Source organism: Adiantum capillus-veneris, chromosome 12, assembly GCF_014529385.1.
Source record: "Adiantum capillus-veneris isolate H3 chromosome 12, ASM1452938v2, whole genome shotgun sequence".
NCBI classification, from domain to species: Eukaryota; Viridiplantae; Streptophyta; class Polypodiopsida; order Polypodiales; family Pteridaceae; genus Adiantum; species Adiantum capillus-veneris.
In genome coordinates, this window is record NC_140942.1 from 93,892,200 (window position 1) to 93,911,455 (window position 19,256).

General features: G+C 44.0%; 2 protein-coding genes across 2 annotated transcripts in view; one reads left to right on the top strand and one right to left on the bottom strand.

The window, feature by feature from the left end:
• The window catches only part of LOC147446149 (uncharacterized), a 51,232-nt gene extending 47,900 nt beyond the window's left edge, over positions 1-3,332 (bottom strand). The window contains exon 1 of the mRNA XM_086526180.1: positions 3,090-3,332. Coding sequence (XP_086382306.1) covers positions 3,090-3,204 — 115 coding nt within the window. The 5' untranslated portion in view covers positions 3,205-3,332. The remainder of the gene's footprint in view (positions 1-3,089) is intronic.
• Positions 3,333-4,705: 1,373 nt separating this feature from the next.
• Positions 4,706-19,256, top strand: part of LOC147446151 (CDPK-related protein kinase-like) — a 47,971-nt gene continuing 33,420 nt past the window's right edge. Inside the window, exons 1-5 of the mRNA XM_086524673.1 lie at positions 4,706-4,710; positions 5,943-6,025; positions 6,384-6,483; positions 6,581-6,647; positions 6,735-6,896. Coding sequence (XP_086380799.1) covers positions 4,706-4,710; positions 5,943-6,025; positions 6,384-6,483; positions 6,581-6,647; positions 6,735-6,896 — 417 coding nt within the window. The remainder of the gene's footprint in view (positions 4,711-5,942; positions 6,026-6,383; positions 6,484-6,580; positions 6,648-6,734; positions 6,897-19,256) is intronic.

A 19,256-nucleotide genomic window follows, 5' to 3' on the forward strand; every position in this document is an offset into this window, starting at 1 on the left:
AGCAATTAACTAATCCGGTTCCCGTACAAAAGACTCTTGCCTAGGCAAACGCGCATAAAACCACTCGAATTGTACATGGTCATCCTCGAAGCCCAACTAGAGGGGCATTACCATATGTGCAAAGGGGAGAGAGAGATGCGCGAGAGCAAATCATCGCGCTACATGAGACAAAGAAGAAGACAAGCTTTCCATTAAAGTTGTGATCACCTACACCCACTTCTCACACACACTAGGACATTCAAAAATCAGCCCCTTCCTCAAATTGGGCGCCCCCTCTTGGATGAGACCTTCTGGAGTGAGTTTTGACCTACAGGTTACTCTCCTGCTGCCATGTGTCCAGTTTGCTCCTTTTGGTTTAATTCCTAGTACCCACCAACTTATAAAGTCCTACCGAGTGGCCTAAATGCATAGTCACAAGGGACGCATTCCGGGACAGGCAACGGGGGACGGGGCTCAAATAGATTTTTAGTGTGAAAAAAGAGGGCGAGACGGCAAGTGGGGACGGAAAAGTGGGGACGGGAAGCCCGAAAAAGGGCGTCCCATGTGACTATTCCTAAAGGACTTTAATTGAGCCTAGCCACTTCTTTACTAGTCGGATTCCAGTGTAGATCGACCCAACCATCTCGTGGCTGCCTGGCCTTGACTCTTACGGGTGAAACTCTCGGCCAACGGCCGTTTCACACTCGCCACGCAATGTCAAAGCATTTGTGATTTTTACAAGAGAGTCCCAAAAATTAAATAAAAATCAAGGGAAAGAAACCAACAAATATATATAGTGGTTGTCAAAGTCTCGTGACAGTATGCAATACTAAGGCCCTTTCCAAATTAAAGAGAAGATTAATGATGTATCCTTCATACTAAAGTTGCAACATACTTGGAAGATTCACAATGCGTTTCATGTGAGTCTCTTGAAACCTTTCAAAGGTGAGGTGTCAGTCGACAGGGAGCCTGAGGAGCAACCTAAAGTAGAAGAGATCGAGCGGCGCCGAGATTCTCGTTCCAGAGCAGATACCGGTTCACAAGGAAAGGAAAGTCAATGGTAAAGTGATTCGGCGGTTCTTAGTTAAATTCAAGAACTATTCGGCATTGGATGCAAAGTGGATGGAGGAGGAGGACTTGGCAAATACTTCACATACTGGAACTTTACCTTGAGGCTTTCGCTCTAGCTTCGACTACTCCGAGAGATTCCGGAGATCAGCCAGGTTGAATATGGTGCAGACGGGACTGCACAAGAGAGGAGTCACTCCACTCCTTTGTCACAGGTTACCCAGATGGAATAAGATCGTTGATTTTCCTTTGGATTTCATGGGTAATAATGAGCTGATATTATTCTATTGTATAACTTTACGAAAGAGTACTTCGAACTGGGAATTCCCAAAATGAATCTGATTTACATGTACTCTCCTATGTGAGTAGTGTCTGAGTGCATGTTTGAAAGACGAAATGACTGCAGCATTTCGGTCTTGTGAGATGGACACGATAGCAATAAGAATTAGTCAATCGAGACATCTGTGAGATCTGGGTAGATCTAGATTTGATTGCTAAACACGTTGCCGATAGATCATGATCCGATATCTCGATGGACTTTGTGTGATTTGATTTGAATGTTCATTGAATGTCGTCTTTGAATAAGTGCTGGATATATGTTTTTCTAGTGCGTTAATGCTTAGAGTCACTGTCTCTACTGAACTAGTTCTTGGCTTATGTTTGCTTATGTTTGATTTTGCAGGCGTAATCAAGGACAATTACACTTCCTTCAAAGAGGAGGTATGTCACAAAATGATGACGTGGCATGTCCACCTAGGGAAACTGACTTCTTCTCTAGACCGTAAGTCAATATCCCTCGGAAAGAGAGTTGTAGCCGACCAAAAACATTCTCCTAGACTTGGGGTCAAACTTCCCTCTTTGCTCCTTCTAGACATGGACATATGCATCACTGCCAAAAATCCGAAAGTGAGAGACGTCGAGCTTCTTACCAAAATCGGATGCGAACGGAGTCGTCCTAGGAATTGAAGAGGTTGGAGATCGGTTTATGGTATGAATTGCCATCACAACTGCCTCGGCCCATAGAGACTTTGGCAAGCCTTGATGCTCAAGCATGGTCCGTGTCATTTCAAGCACTATCCTATTCTTTCACTCCACAACTCCATGCTCTGAAGGTGACCCAGTATTCGCAAGCTCATGCTTGATGCCATTGTCCGCACAAAACTGAATGAAAGCATTGGAGGTAAACTCCACGTCTTTGTCCGATCGAATAGTTTTCAACACTTTATTGCTCTCCTTCTCTACAAGAGAACACCAATTCTTGAGGAGGCCAAATGCCTCGTACTTGTGTTGTAGAAAGTATACCCAAGTAAAGCGGCTGAAATCATCCACCAACAACATGAAATAGAGAGCCTTGCCGAGGGAAAGAGTTTGCAAAGGTCCACAAAGATCGGTGTGAACAAACTCCAACACGGCAATGGCTCGACGTGTAGCAAGTCAAAGACCACACGTTCATTGGTTTACGACAAAGTTGAAGGACAAACAATGGATGATTGAAGGAGAAGATTGGGACTTCTTGAGAACAAGGCTCTCTAGACTAGAGCATGCTCTAGAAGAAAACCCCACCAGTTTGCAGGCCCATTGTTACCCATCTTGCAACCACTTGAGTTGTCCCTCACCGCTGCAAGCACCCCCTCCCTTTTTGCAACTTCTCAAATCTCCAGGCTTGCAACGCGGGGGCAACCAAAGCCACATGGATGAGCAGGGAGGCCGCCGGATAGTGAGCACAGCACAGCAGCAACACGATACAAGAACCCACGGTGAGGCTCTCTCTCTCTCTCTCTCTCCCTCTCTCTCTCTCTCTCTCTCTCTCTCTCTCTCTCTCTCTCTCTCTCTCTCTGTGTGTGTGTGTGTGTGTGTATCACAGTCCTAAATCTGGTCTTGACATGAAATCACTCCCTGGCCCCACACATCATGGCACATCTTACATTTAGCCTTAGTTTGTAACCATCCCATGTCCCTTTCCTAAAAGCAATACTCTCTCTCTCTCTCTCTCTCTCTCTCTCTCTCTCTCATTTTCTTCAAATTGTGGAGGAGCTGCTTACCTGTCTGAGTGTCAGCAGAACGCGTGCGCTTGCGTGAGGCAGAAGCTGTGGATGTAGTGTAAAGAAGGGGAGTAGGAGCCGCTCGCTTGCAGATCCTCTGGAGGGCCCAAATCATGACTTACATCAGTTCTCCTCAAGCCTCAACGAACCTAAACCCTCCCAAAAACCCCGTTTGCGAGCAGTTGAAAGTTGGCCGAATGCACCAGCTCTAGGGTAAAGGCCCACCCAAATTTGGCGCTTAATAGGGTAGAGGCGCCAGTTGTGGTACGGCCCCGATACAGGACAAATAAGGCCCTTTTATATTACGCTTGATGACCAAAAATGCCATGAAAAAGAGAAGCCCAAACGGCTAGTTGATTTGGAATAACGTCATTCTATTGGCGAGTGCATGGGCTCAAACCTCTATGGGTGCATTTTACCTCTTTTGGCCCTGGTTGGTGTTCTTATTCATGCCAATTTTTGATACACTGGATCCCGAAAATCGCGCCGCGACTACCGGTTCTCAGACCCGACCAATCCCAAATTATTTCTCCTGAAAGCTTGTGAAAAGGCGATTAAAATGAGCTATGGTAGAGAGAGATTCAAGCTTGGAGGAGAGAGATTCAAGCTCCACAAGTTACCCGTCCCCCTACTGGCTCCTCTACCCTATAAGGCATTAAATTTAAAACTAGAGTGCTTCGTTAGCCTGCATGACCGAAAGTGGATAACAAACTAGTGTAACAGTACAAGCCTTCAAGGCGATTGCAATTAGAGAGAGAGCTTCCCTTTGGTAGCTGCATGTGTATGGAAATGAATGGAGAGCAAGGGCACTATTGTAATTACTATTTTGTTCTCATCAAAGCATTGAACAAGAGTATACATTAGTAAAGAAGAACATAGAAGTGAAAGCTGAGAGAGAGAGAGAGAGAGCGTGTGTGCGCTTATTATTTGTTTTTGATAAATCTTGTTACCCTAAGTGAGTAGAAGTTACTCACACATACAAGATTGTATATACTGTTTTGTTCTCATGGAACCATTGAACAAGAGTATACATCCCTAAAGAAGAATGTAGAAATGAAAGGTGAGAGAGAGAGAGAGAGAGAGAGAGAGAGAGAGAGAGAGCTTATTATTTGTTTGCACAAATTTTGTTACTCTAAGTGAGTATAAGTCACTGAAACGATTTGATGTAAAGAGTATGTTAAAAAAAGGGTTGATGTATTAAAAACGGAACTAAGCAAGCGAGAGTTGGGAATACCTTGAATGTAGCATGCAATGACTGTGTTACTATGCAATGGACAAAACTTTTGTGGAGAAGAGGAGGAGGACTAGGTAACAACACATATCAGTGGGAGTTTTTGATGCAGGAAGAAAGGGCTATATCGGTAAGATGTTGTTCAAAGTTGCGCGTGTGGCTAACTGGTTGTCAGGAAAGTAGCGTGAAATGAATTGTTTAGCTGACTGAAGGTGGTTGGGAACCACATTAGAGTAATTTAATTCTATAGTCTTGAGTAGGCCGAGCACGTCCGCAATCTGCACAAATAGCATACAATGGTGTTTTGTGGACCAACTAGCCAGTACGGCCATGTCGATTGTGATTTGTCGACCGAGTGTATTCCAAGTGATGTAATGTGGATGCCATGGGGTAGGTGGTTGAATTGGCCATGCAATGAACTCACTCCATTCATGCATATAGTGTCTGAGCACCCGCTCTTGCAAATTTGGGTAAAGACAGTATTGCAACTTATACATTGCAGTCTCAAATTCTATCGCTGCTCAATCAGATCAGCTGGAGTTGGCCTACCCATTCTAAACAGAAAAATAAAAAGCATTTAAATCGAAGCAGTTGATAATTTTTCATGTCTGTCATAGTTTGAATGGATGCTTAGTAGTTGTATGTGAAGCTGATTTTCCGTTCAATATTCTTCTTGTGTAGTCTGGAAGTAAGGGCACACAATATGCGATGTGCACTTGAGTTCTCACAAGTGGAGAATTGCACCAGCAAACATTGCAATCGATGTCTCATCTGGAGCTCAAGTACAATCAAAAGAGGCACTTCTTTGGATGAAAACTACACCACAAACAAAGCATATGCTTAAAGGTCTAAATATCGATGCAACGTCTAGACTCCATCGGTATACTATATTGACGATATCAATCCATGATTGTGAGCACGGTAGAAATCTAGCCTTCTTCTTGATTGAAGTGCGATATCTCGCTTTTGATCTGCTGAGGTGTATCGTGACGCTTTTGGTGATGGTCCATTCAAGTCTTAAGTCGGCAGCCTCAATCTAAATGATTCAATGTGATGAGAACCTTGTGATATTTACTTACTAGTCACGTCTAAGCAACGAACAATTCAAGCGTTTGAAACAATGTGATGTTGTGGGCTTTCGAGCTGGGAAGAGGCAATCCATAGCTGATTTCTCGAATGTCCCTTGCAAAGAATAAGTACGAAGCGTTAGAAAAGTAATAGCACAATGTTGAAGCTTCTGAGAGTAATCTCATTATTTGTATGTGTTCTTTACTTCTTATGTTATAGAAAAAAAAAAAAGAAAACGTGCTGGTGTCCTTGCACGGGGGAGTTTGCACAGTCCTCCCCATTTTTTATAATACGAGGGAACATGCCATTCCCACAGCAGCATGCAATTTTCAATGTGTTCTTTTTTCTGTGTCCTCAGCGTTCAAGACTAGAATGTGGCACTTCTTACTCACCGCACGCTGGAATATGTCGCCGTTGCAAATGTAGAGGAGATGTGTCCAAGTTTCTCTTGATCTGTTTGCAGTGAAACACGGTAGAGTTAGGCCATAACTAGCTGCGCCTCTGCAGAAACGAGCTGAGTAAGGTAGTCGAAGCTGGACATATTGTGAGCAAAGTATTCCTCTGGATATTCTTGTCTACCGACAGGTCAAGTTGTACCTCAGATCATCCTCCCTAAGGCGAGGAAATCTATATTCTTTGTCTGACCACGATTCAAGATATTTATGAATGACTATTTTGTTACTACAGGGGCTTTGTTCTCTAATAAGCACCTCTTCTTTGTGAGGGTCAATGGAAATCTTGTGGAATTTTTGTGATGCGTTGCCTTATAGGGCAAGTTAAGGGTGAATGTTGATGCTTAACATCAAAGCCTCGTTAGAATATGCAATATAACATATCAAAATACTTATAATGTTTCTTACTTTCTAGGATACTTTTGTGTGAGAGTCAGATGTAAAGCTAATGCATGTATTTTAATTCCTCAAACCATTTTTCTGGTTATTAAATACTCAGTTGGGGGTTCAAGTGTTTTGATATTTCATATTTGTTGCAAACACTTGCAAAAACCTTGTCAGAGGATGATTTATTTTATCTTCGGGCCCAGTTTCTTCTTTTGGAGCCCTCAAAGAATGGTCGATTATCGCTGGAAAATTTCAAATCAGTATTCCTCAGACTTTTGACAGAGCGTTATTGTTATTTCAATTCAGCTACGATTTGCAAGTTTGGTGACTAGCTTTTTGCTTGCCATGTGTACCCACGCATTGACAAAACATGCCACAGAGGCAATGAAGGAGTCCCGAATGTTTGATATGATTGTGGTGGTATGTTCTCTACCTTTGTACGTGTGTAGTTAGTCATGATACACATAGGAGTTGTATTCTTATATGGATATATGCTTAATTCAACAGATAGATGCATTGCAATTCAAGAATATGGACTTCGAAGAGTTTTGTGTAGGAGCCTGGAGTGTTACCCAGTTAGAGGCTCTCCAAAATTGGGAGAGGCGTGCTCGCACAGCGTATCAGATTTTTGAAAGGGAAGCTAATCGGGTGGTAGTGATTGAGGATCTAGTATGTGTGTGCGGAAATTTTAACGTGCTGCGATGCTACTAGCTTCATAGCCTTCTCTCTCTCTCTCTCTCTCTCTCTCTCTCTCTCTCTCTCTCTCTCTCTCTCTCTCTCTCTCTCTCTCTCTCTCTCTCTCTCTCTCTCACTCTCACTCAAACAGTGACCAGAGACAAACCTATAGACAAAGCTCAAAGCTGCTTACTTCTGGAACCTGCGAACTGCTTGTGGAGAAGATCGAATTGCTCTCAGGAGAAACGTAGAATGCTACTTTATTTATTTTATTCACGTGGTAGTTTTTGACGACGTAGTTGAGCGTTTCAGCACTGGGCTTTTGACGACGTAGTTTTTTTAAGAGGTTTTAAGCGTTGGCGCTAGAGCCACGTGGGCTAATGACAAGCCAAGGTTTTTGAAATGACCACTACGCTAACGAAGTAATAAAGGGGCTATTTTCCTAATGGCTCGCATTAAAATAAAATGATGTATTTAACAAGGATCTCTACCCCCGGTCCCCCTTTTCCCTTCTCTTATAAAAAAGAAAGAAAAGCAAGCATGCAACACCTGTGATGGCGCTTCACGAGGGAGAGGAAGAGAGCCCGACTGGCCTGTGAGGGGGAGAGAGCTCTGTGGAGTTAACTCGCAGCCGAGAGACAGGGGGGGATAGAGAGAGAGAGGGGGGGGGGGGGGGGGGCATGTAGCACAGGGCTAGGGAGAGAGACAGGTCTCTTTCGAGCTACCTCGCAAGGCTCCAGAGAGAGAGAGAGAGAGAGAGAGAGAGAGAGAGAGAGAGAGAGAGAGAGAGAGAGAGAGAGAGGGCATGCCAAGCCACGCATGTGAGAGCAACAATCCTTCTCCCACCCTTCCATTTTCCCCTCGATCTCTCACCCTTGCTTTTTCCACCTTCCAAGAATCCGCCATTTTATGATTTTCCCCCAGCTGGTACCCCCTACTTCTAAGTTAACTAAATATAAATTCAATCAATCCCCAAGATTCCCCCACATATCCACTTTCCACATTATGACCTGCTTATTCTCGTTACTCTACGTCACTTCCTACTTGTTCTCGTTACGTCGGACCTGCACACACACACACACACACACACACACACACACACACACACACACACACACACACACACACACACAGAGATTCATTATCGTCCTCGGAGGTCATATATGACCTATGGGACCAAGAAAACATACATCGTTGGACCTCTTACTAGAGGAGTACATGGAGAATCATGGCTAATGTGGACACAACAAAATTTGTGACATATGTCACTTAAGGGAGGGAGAAGGGGAAGATGGCTTGGGGGTTTTTGGAGCCCAGAATTCTTGATAATGGCTTTGCCGCCTCGAAGACAGCCCATTTGCCGGCTGCTCGTGCCTCTTGAACCTTTTGGAGTTCTCGTTTTTTGACTTTAAGTTGAGCAGGTGTCAAGGCTTCGCTTATCCATATTGTGGTGCCCTTGAGGAGCCGTGCTTATTGTAGAAGTGTTATGCACGCCTCTTTAGTTTTGAAGACCAAAATGCCTTGGTTGGTGCGGTTGTCATGGTGAACCTTCTCAATTGTTTTGGGGTCAAACTCGGTTGGGTGGATGGCTTGGTTGAGGTTCACTAGGGTTGAAGTGTAATCATCGTTCTCCCCCCACCAAGTAGAGGGCAAGCTGCCGATACAAACAGATAGTGCTAGTCCTTCCCATCGGCGACATTCTTGCATGCACTCTTCTACTTTGGAGGAGACCGCAATGGTTACTTCTTGGACTTGGGTGGCAAGTTTGGCCATGCTTGCGGTGAAGGTGTTTTCGCCTTCCTTTGCTTCGGCGAGACGGTGCTCGCTATCATCTTGCTTTTGAGACTCCAAGGAGGAGAAACGTGCCTCAAGGGCTGCAAGACGCGCCTTGAGCTCTGCGTTCTCGTCCTTGAGCTCTCGAATTTGAGAGTGGAGGCGGTCCATCGTATCCACCCGTGGGGTGGGCACGAAGAGCCGTGTCGGCTTGATTGAAGAGAGAGAGAGACTCCTCGTTGCATCGTACACAGGTTGTCTTTCCCCTTTGTGACCAAAGCACTGATTTTTTTTTCTTTGTGGGAAGAGTCGCTTAGATTAGGTTAGGGTAATGAGAATCGGGTAATATGAAACAGCGTTTTTTGCAGGGACCGTGGACGGCGGCTGTGGGCTAGACTGGATGAGCGCGCAGGGGGGAGATGGTTGGGCTGGATGAGCACGAGGAAGGGGCGGCGGCGGCGACTAGTGGGCTAGACGGAGGCAGAGGCAGTGCAACTTGAGGTCACGCGGAGACAGAATCTGCAGCGTGCATGAGGCAGCTTGACCTGAGGCAACGTTGGTTTGGCGAAGGGTAGAAGGGGCAGAACTAGTTGTGTGTGACCTCCCGCAGGGCTGCCTCTCGCCCCACGGAGGCCAGCGGTGTCAAGGCTAGGGCTTCTCCTGCGAGAGAGAGAGAGAGAGAGAGAGAGAGAGAGAGAGAGAGAGAGAGAGAGAGAGAGAGAGAGAGAGAGAGAGAGAGAGAGAGAGAGAGAGCCCTTAGGCATGCCCGTTCTATTCTGCCTGCAGCCCGAGATGCACATGTCTAGCATGCTCTTGAGCTCGATGCACATAGCTATAGTCGATCACTCTCCCACAGTGCTCGCCCCCTTACTCCCAATTTGAGCACCACATGGTCTCCCTGGCCAACACCCTACCCACCCTGCCTACACCACCTTTTCCCTCTCTCGCATGTTCGCATAGCAACTTGATCCGAAGCGACCATATATATAAGAGCAAGAAGTCAGCAAGCAGTTGCCCACTGACCTCGCAGAGTTTTGAGAGAGAGAGAGAGAGAGAGAGAGAGAGAGAGAGAGAGAGAGAGAGAGAGATAGATAGATTTTATTATCGTCCTCAAAGGTCAAATATGACCTATGGGACCAAAGTTACATGTGATGTAGTATGTGTATGGCTGATGAGTGACTCTCGATGCTCCAAATTTGTAGTGATGAGAGTCGCAATGGAGAGCCCACACTTTGGCTGGGAGAGGAAAGTGTGTAGGTCTAAGTTATGGCTGAAAATGTGAGAGAAGCAAGTTCGGATGTGATCAAAAGCTGAGCACTCTAGTAGTGTGTGGTACTCAGACTCTCAAACTTGCAGTGAGCATAATGTGCACAATCGATTTGACTCTTCTCCATTGCCCCAACGCCCTATCTCACATCGAAGGAAATGGGAGCTAAGCCGAATTGCTGCGATAGTGCGTATCGCGAACAAGGGAATAGGCTCGCGAACAAGGGAATAGGCTCAAGCATGTAAGTGTGAGTACGGTTTCCTCTCTCAGCGAAGAACATGGTTTTGTAGTTGGGGGCAATATAGGTGGTGTAATGTATGAAGCGTGACCCACCGGATTTCTCCCAAGCCGTAATACATTGGCGTTGTAGAAAAGCTTCATTCACTTGAGAGTCAATTGAAGCATCATGTAGCAAGTGTAATGCATCCCATCTCCCAAACCACTTCTTTATGTCTTGCATCCATCCCGTGCTCAAGATCTTGCTTTTATGCGTCTTTTGAACTTTTTTGCTTGCTTCCTATGCAATTGTAGGAAGTCGATGTGAGGGGTTTTGACGCATCTTTATCATGTACTCCACAACCCTTTCCATGCCCATAACCTCAATTGGAAGAGATCCCGACTCAAGAAGTAGGAGCATATATGGTGTTTGTGTCTTAACTTGGAGAAAGTTTGTAAGAAAACGCTTTTGGACATTCTCAAACTCTTTCCAAGTAGACTTTGAGATGCTCCCGCCCCACACTTCAACTCCATAAAGAAGAACCGGTGTCACCAATGCATCAAAAAGATACTTCTTGAGAACCCAACACTTGATGTTTCCCGCATTACACATGTTCTCAAATGCATAATATGCTCTCTTTCCCGCTTCCAAACGACGCATAGCACATTCATGCCACTTGTGATTGGATGGAACCTCAAGGCCAAGGTACTTAAAGCTCTCAACAACTTCAAGTGTCTCGTTGTTGTACACAATGCATGGCTTCTCCTTATGGTTGGTTTTCACAAGCATAACCTTTGTTTTGGATTCATTTACAATCAGCCCACTATGCAAGCAAAAGTTCTCAAGGACAACCATAAGCTTTTGTGCATCTTCTAAAGTGTGTGCTAGAAGCACTACATCATCCGCATACAACAAAAGCATGATTACCGCATTGCAAATAGTGACCTCTTCAATGCCTTCTTCTTGCATAAAGTCAAGTACCATTTGTTCCAATTGATTGATGCATAGACCAAAGAGAGTTGGTGACAATGGACATCCTTGTTTAACCCCAATAGTGCTTACAAAAATTTCTGAAATTTCTCTTCCCATGCGCAATTGACAAATCACCTTCTCATAGATTCGAGAAACCGCAAGCATAAACTCACTTGGCACTTGGAGTTCTTCCATCCTTCTCCACAAATTGTTACGTGGAATCATATCAAAGGCTTTCTTAAAGTCCACAAAACAACAATACAATCGCTTGCCTTTCAACCGACTTTCCTCCATGAGAACACGAAGAGTGACAAGATGATCAATGGTTCTATGGCATCGACGAAAACCCGCTTGTCCCTTTGTACGCTTGTCATTCTCTTCAACCCAATCACTCAATTTCATCTCCATTATGCACCCAAACAACTTTGCCATAAGAGACCCAATCATTATAGTCTGGTAGTTGCTTACATTCTTTACATCCCCTCCTTTATGCAAAGGCTTAACCCAATTAGTACTCCAATCATAAGGCATACCATATTGAAGTGCAAGGTTGAACATATCACACATCCACTCATGGGTAAAATCTCCCGTCCATTTGATCATCTCCGGCTTGATACCTTGAAGATCTCCCGCTTTGCGAGTGGCCAACTTTTCAAGCCCACCGCATACATCCTCAATAGTAAAAAAAGACGGCATACATGGGAGTGAACCATAAAATGGCATTTTTTCAGTATTTGCTTGCTCATATAATTGCCTACAATGTGTGTACATATCCACTAGACTCAAGTTACCAAAATTCTCAACCCGCTTGCCTCTCAAGTTTCTCCAAAATCTTCCACATGCATGTGCCTTTTCTTGGACTTGAAATTCTTGTTGCTTTACTTCCCATCTTCTTCTCTTCCTTTGAATCAATGCCTTGTATGTATGCAAATGACTTTGATAGTTGTCTTTGTCCATAGTTGCATCAAGCTTTATCAAGGACTTTCGAGCATCTTGACATTCTTTATCAAACCACCTTTTGCGTGATCTATCTTTGTTGATACCATGGAGATGCTTTATGGCAAAGCATTCTTCCGCACAAGAACAAATAGCTTTCTTGAAAGCTTCCCATTTAGTTTCCAATGGTGCATCACATTGAAGCTTTGTCATCCATAATTTTTTCTCAACCATTTCAATGTACATTGGTGCCCGTTTGAAATCCATACATAGTGATAACTTCTCTTTCCTTTGGCTGAGATTATCATGCTTAGTTGCTTCTCCACATGAAAGGTCAATACATAAGGTGCGATGGTCGGATTCCGGGGTCCATTGACCAAACATAAAACTCTTTATGCGATACATGATGGCTTCAGAGAGTAGCATATAGTCAATCACACTATCCCCATTATGTCTCCTACATGTAAATCCATTGGTTCCACTCCACAAAGATACACCATTGGCAATGAGCATACCCGTGCTATTACACATGTGTAAAAGTAACTTTCCATAGTGATCCGGCTCTTTCTCATCCACTGAAGTACGATCATACAAGTGAACTTCCTCCAACTCCCTTGAAATGTATGGCATATCAAATTGTTGAGTATCATGTTGCAATGTTTTTGTGCGAGCATTCATATCCCCAAATACAATAACATCACCTTCACCTTTGAAATAAGCAATGTCCTCTTCCAAATCAGAAAATGGTTGATCTCTATCCATGTAAGCATAAAAGGGAGAATCATGATGAGGAATGTAGCAACCGGCTACAAAAATGGGTGCTCTTTTTGGTGTCATAATTTTCAGCCATACATAACGTTTGTACTTGTCATCTTTCACAATTGATACAAAATCTTCCAATCCTTTCTTAACCATACATGCTAACCCTCCTTGTCCTCTTCGTTGCTTGAGATTCTTTGACCACATCAATGAATGTACATTGTAATCCTCCAAGCCGTTAATCCTTTGTGTATCATGCTCTGTCATAAAATCTAATATCTAACTAACCCAAATGATTTTCTCATATTAAATTGATCACTTAATGTGGGAGAATAAACGGGAACAAGTGTTAAGATATAGGTATGTGCTTTTAGATCTATCTCAACACGGGGCCAATGTAAAGGGGCCCAAAAGGGAGATGGTCTATCAAAGAGCAAGGCTAACCAATGGAGCATAAGACCTTAGGGTTAGCTTCATTGAAGACCTCCAATAAATGTGTGTAGAAGTCCTTTTGACCTTAAGTAAGCTAGGGCTGAGCTTGAGGTGGGAACCCGGCCCAAGCTCGAGGTGCTTGTCCTGCTTGAGGTGCTTGTCATGCTTGAGGTGTTTTTCATGCTTGAGGTGCTTGATTAAGATGCTTGAGGTGCTTGACTGGCTCCATGCTTGAGGTGCTTGACTTGCTGCATGATTAAAGTACTTGAGGTGCCTTGAGAAGCTTGCCTGAGATGCTTGTGGGAACCCCCCCTAGTTCAAGTGCTTTGTCATGCTTGGTGAGTAAGGTGCTTGATCACCTAAAAGTCAAAAGCATTCCTACAAGAGGGGGGGCGAGCCCTTTTCCTAGGGCCTAGAGAGAGAACACCCACTCACACATACAAGGGAAGCCCATCTTGAAGAGGCAGCAAGGACACATGTCAGGCCCCTACCCATGTTACCTTCATGTGTTGCTTGAAGCCTATTGGCTAGGCTTCAAAGGGGTCCAATGATAAATTACATGAATTATCTAATTGTTTTAGCATTTATCAAGTCCTCTCTCTCAAAGGGGAAAGGGGGACACTTGTCCCAAGGCTACCCATGTTGCTTGTAATGGCTCCTGCTTGTGATTGGCTAGGCCTGGAGGGGTCCAATGAGCTTCAGGCATGAGCTACAAGGGGGGGTCGACCCAAGCAAGCTAGGGGGGTGCCTAGGGGGTATACTCACCCACACACACTCACAAGCACTCTCATTGTGTGATATGCAAAGTGCAAGAGCTCCCTCTCCAAGCAAGTAGAGGTTGAGAGCCTACACCAACACTCTTGGCTATGGAGTGCAAATCCAACCAAGAGCCATGCTTCAATGCTTAAGCTTGCCATCTCCTTCTTCTTCATTACTATGCTATTATGTATGCTAGCAACAAGAGTATGATAAGTGAGGAACTAATTCTTTCTCCTACGAAATGTTTCTTCTTCCTCTTCCCTACCCTCATTCCCTGCTAGCTCTCTCCACCTTCGAAGGTGTTTGAGGTCTTGGGACTGAGGCTTGGGATAGTTAAAGCTTTCTTCAAGTTTATGTTATGTTTGTGGTGCATGAAGCCTTCCATCTTCATGGCATCACCTAGGTCACAAGGAACACAAAGACTGTATTGTAACAAGTCTCTCTTTATGGGAGAAATCATAATACAAATGCCTATTGGAGGGGGGACCGGCTCCACATAAATCCGGTCCTCAATTGTTGTCATGTTCTCTAAACTCTCTCTCTTGCAAAAGTATTGTCTATGCCAAGTTAACTAATTGCTATGATTATGTTGCTATCTTCAATTATGTCTACCCGCTATGCTCACAAAATCATTTCTTGAAAGTACTCTCATTAAATTCCGCTATTCTCAAATTGAATAGGCAAATTCCATTACATGCTCCCAAGTTTCAACAAGAAGTACAACATCGGCTTTGCTTGTTAGTTCATCAATGCCAACCCCCGCATTCCATGGGTATCCATTACAATTCCAAAAGCATATTTTCAATTGTAACTCGGTCTCATAGGTCACGCATCCCTATTTTCTTGAGAGACTTGCCTCCTCCTTGGGCACATTTTCTTCATGAGAAATCTCCTTGTTTTTATTATTCTTTTCCTCATATGCCTTGCGACGCATATTTTGTTGCTTCATAGTGCGATCTTCACATACAAAACATTTTGTATCCCTCAAATAGATCCAACTATTATCAAGGATAATCTTTCGCTTGGTCTCATCCTACGGAGAGGGAGGGAGGGAGAGAGAGAGAGAGAGAGAGAGAGAGAGAGAGAGAGAGAGAGAGAGAGAGAGAGAGAGAGAGAACCGCGTGCCAGCCTCTCTCTTCTTACCTCGACGCGCTTGTTCTCATTACGTCCGATCTAAGGGAGAGAGAGAGAGAGAGAGAGAGAGAGAGAGAGAGAGAGAGAGAGAGAGAGAGAGAGAGAGAGAGAGAGAGCCCTTGGGCATGCCCGTTCTATTCTGCCTGCAGCCGGATATGCACATGTCTAGCATGCTCTTGAGCGCGATGCACATAGCTATAGTCGATCACTCTCCCACAGCGCTCGCCCCCTTACTCCCAATTTGAGCACCACATGGTCTCCCTTGCCAACACCCCTGCCCACCTTGCCTACACCACCTTTTCCCTCTCTCGTGTGTTCGCATAGCAACTTGATCCGAAGTGACCATATATATAAGAGCAAGAAGTCAGCAAGAAGTTGCCCACTGACCTCGCAGAGTTTGAGAGAGAGAGAGAGAGAGAGAGAGAGAGAGAGAGAGAGAGAGAGAGAGAGAGAGAGAGAGAGAGAGAGAGAACCGCGTGCCAGCCTCTCTCTTCTTACCTCAGTGCGCTTGTTCTCGTTATGTCCGACCTACCGAGGGAGAGAGAGAGAGAGAGAGAGAGAGAGAGAGAGAGAGAGAGAGAGAGAGAGAGAGAGAGAGAGAGAGAGAGAGAGAGAGAGAGAGAACCGTGTGCCATCCTCTCTCTTCTTACCTCGGTGCGCTTGTTCTCGTTACGTCCGATCTAAGGGGGAGGGAGAGAGAGAGAGAGAGAGAGAGAGAGAGAGAGAGAGAGAGAGAGAGAGAGAGAGAGAGAGAGAGAGAGAGAGAGAGAGAGAGAGAGAGAGAGAGAGAGAACCATGTGCCAACCTCTCTCTTCTTACCTCAGCACCACCTACCAGCCAGCTGCGAATACCATTGGAGTCTCCTTTAGATTTTTTAGGAGCATCTTCTACGCATTGGCCTTTTCAAGCACTTTTCTAAAATCGTGCACACATACTTGGAAGTAGGAAAAAAACCCAAAAAAAAACATGTATATTGTAAGAAAAATTGGATTATTTGCAATCCTTTATTAAAAAACATTGCCTGGGTGGGAGGACCAGTAGAACCACTACAAGTGCCCTTAAGTTTTCCAATTTGTGTGTTGCTTCAGTCTAATCAATTGTCTATCGTGCTCTCTTTTCGTAAATGGTTGCTCTAGTGAGAGGACGTGCTGGCCCCTATTCATTTCACGTTAGAAGGTGAGCTTAGTGTGTTACGAGATTGTCATAAAATATAATATCTAACTTTACCAATTGATTTTCTCATATTAAATTGATCATTTAATATGGAAAGATAAAAGGGGAACAAGAGTTAGGATATAGATATGTGCTTTCAGACCTATCTCAACAGGGGATCAAAAGGAGAAGTGGTTGCATCTCAATAGGGGTCCAAAAGGAGACGGTCTACCAAAGAGCAATGTGCAGTAAGTGCTTCTAGATTTACATAGCAAGGGACCAAGAGGAGAGATGGGTACATCTCAATAGGGGTCCAAAAGGTGGTAGTCTACCAAAGAGCAACGTGCGTCTAATGGAGATTAAAAGACCTTAGGGTTAGCTTTATTAAAGACCTCCAAAAGTTATTGTTAAAAAGTCCTTTGACCTAAGCATGCTAGAGCTGACCTTGAGGTGGGAACCCTACCCAAGCATGAGGTGCTTGTCGGCTTGCTAGCTAAAGTGCTGAAAATGTTTGCGGAAACCTTGCCCAAAGCTTGAGGTAAAATTTTATGCTTAAAATGACTAAGGTTCTTGAAGTGTTCAATTCAAAGATAAACTCTCAAGAGTCATCAACGGTTTTCATGCTTGATTGACTAAGTGCTTGAAGTATTCAATTCAAACCAAATGAGTAAAGAAGCATAAAAGACACATGTTCAAATGATCCTCCACATGTGCCCCTGATGATGTGCTTGAATCCTATTGGATAGGTTTTAAAGGGGTCCAATGGGAATTTAGATGCATAAAAAATAAATAATTAAGTTCTTTCTCTCAAGGAGGAAAAAGAGGACACATGTCCAAATGAATAATTAAATAATATAAGAGAGAGAGAGAGAGAGAGAGAGAGAGAGAGAGAGAGAGAGGTGGACCAAGCATGAGAGGGGGGGTATACTCTCCCACACACACACACACACACACACACATTCTCTCATTGTGTGAAGTGCAAAGTGCAAGAGCTCCATATCCTTCTCCAAGCTTGTGGACAAGTGGAGAGTCTACACCAACACTCTTGGCTATCGAATGCAAATCCAACCAAGAGCCATGCTTCAATGCTTAAGCTTGCCATCTTCTTCATCTTCATTACTATGCTATTATGCTATGCTAAGGAAGAAGAGTGATGATAAGTGAGGAACTATTTCTTTCTCCTATGGATGATTCTTCTTCCTCTTTCCTACCCTCGTTCCCTGCTATCTCTCTCCACCTTCGAAGGTGTTTGTTGAGGCCTTGGGACTGAGGCTTGGGATAGTTAATGTTTTTTGCAAAGTTTATATTATGTTCGTGATGCATGAAGCTTTCCATCTTCACAGCATCACCAAGGTCACAAGGAACACAAAGATTGTATTGTATCAAGTCTCTCTTGATGGGAGAATCTATAATACAAACGCCTTTGGAGGGGGGACCGGCTCCAAGTAAATCCGGTCCTCAACTATTGTCATGTTCTCTAATACTCTCTCTCTTGCAAAAGTATTGTTCATGCCAAGTTAATTAAGTACTATGTTTATGTTGCTACCATCAATTAAGTTCACCCTCTATGTTCTCAAAGTGATCTCACAAAAATGCTCACTTTAATTCTCTTAATTCCGCTATTCTCAAAGTTCATAGGCCATTTCCATTACATTGGTATCAGAGCATTTGGTTTCTCTTTTCTTGCTTAAGAAGAGAGGTCCTTAAGTAGCCTATTAATGGTTGATTTGTTAATTATATTAGGGTAAGTGAGATTGGGATCTATTATTGTTTTTGTTGAGCCCACTATGTAGGATATGGTGCACACCTCAGGAGCTTTGGTCTTAATAATGGGGTATTTTTAGACTTGCCTAAGGTTTTACCATTATTGAGCCATAAGAAGTCCAAAAGGAGCTATCCCTTGGAACTTCTGCTATGTTAGACCCACCCTACTACTCTCTATAATTAACCAATTTGAGCCGAGGAGAGAGAGAGAGAGAGAGAGAGAGAGAGAGAGAGAGAGAGAGAGCTTATGAGGTCTCTTGATGAGACTCCTGAAAGAAGACTCTCTCCCATACGAGAGGAGGAATCCAAAGAACAAGAAAGTAATGAATCCCTAAGTTCCTCTGAAGATGTGGCTCCACAAAGACGGTAGTCTAGACGATCGCCAACTCCTTCCATGTGGAAATGGTTAACACACAACCCTTCTCCTCGTCATTCCGAAAGTGAAGAGAGGAAACAAAGGAAGAAAAGGTCAAGAAAGAGGTCACCCTCTTCTCCTTCTTCTTCACCTTCCTCCTCTTCCGACAAAAGCTATGGCTATTCTCCTAGAGAATACAAGAGGGGAGGACATCGCAAATCATACCTTGCATGGCGAAGATCACAAAAGCTCAAGAGATTCAAAGAGGGAGAAAGAGTATATCTTTTCTCACCTATTATGACACCTTTGGTGTCACCAACAAAGTATTGGCCTTCATCTAGCAGTTTAAGGTGGCCTTTGGAGACGAGGGCTTCAGGGAGTCCTCTAAGCTACACCATGTAGCTATGCACTTTTATAAATCTGCTCGTCAATGGTGGGCTAGACTTCATGGCAACGGCAAAGCCCCAAAGACATGGAAAACTCTACAAGTTTCCATAATGAAGCAATTTTTTGCAAGCAATGCCAATGACAAAGTGCTCACCGAATGGCAAAGTTTGAAGCTACTTTGCAACGAGTCTATCCACAAATATGTAGACAAATTTTGGGATTTACATCTCAAAGCTACAATATTTCAAAGGATAGACTTAACCGAACAAAAGAAACAATTTTGTGCGGTATTCCCTGATGAAGAAATGGCCGAGTATGTCAAGTCACAATGGCCTAGCACTATCACCGAAGTCATCCATCACACTATGGTTGCTTCAAGGATCAATTTCCAACAAGGGGCGAGAAGAAATTTCAAGCACATGGAAAACAAGGATTGAAATGAAGCTA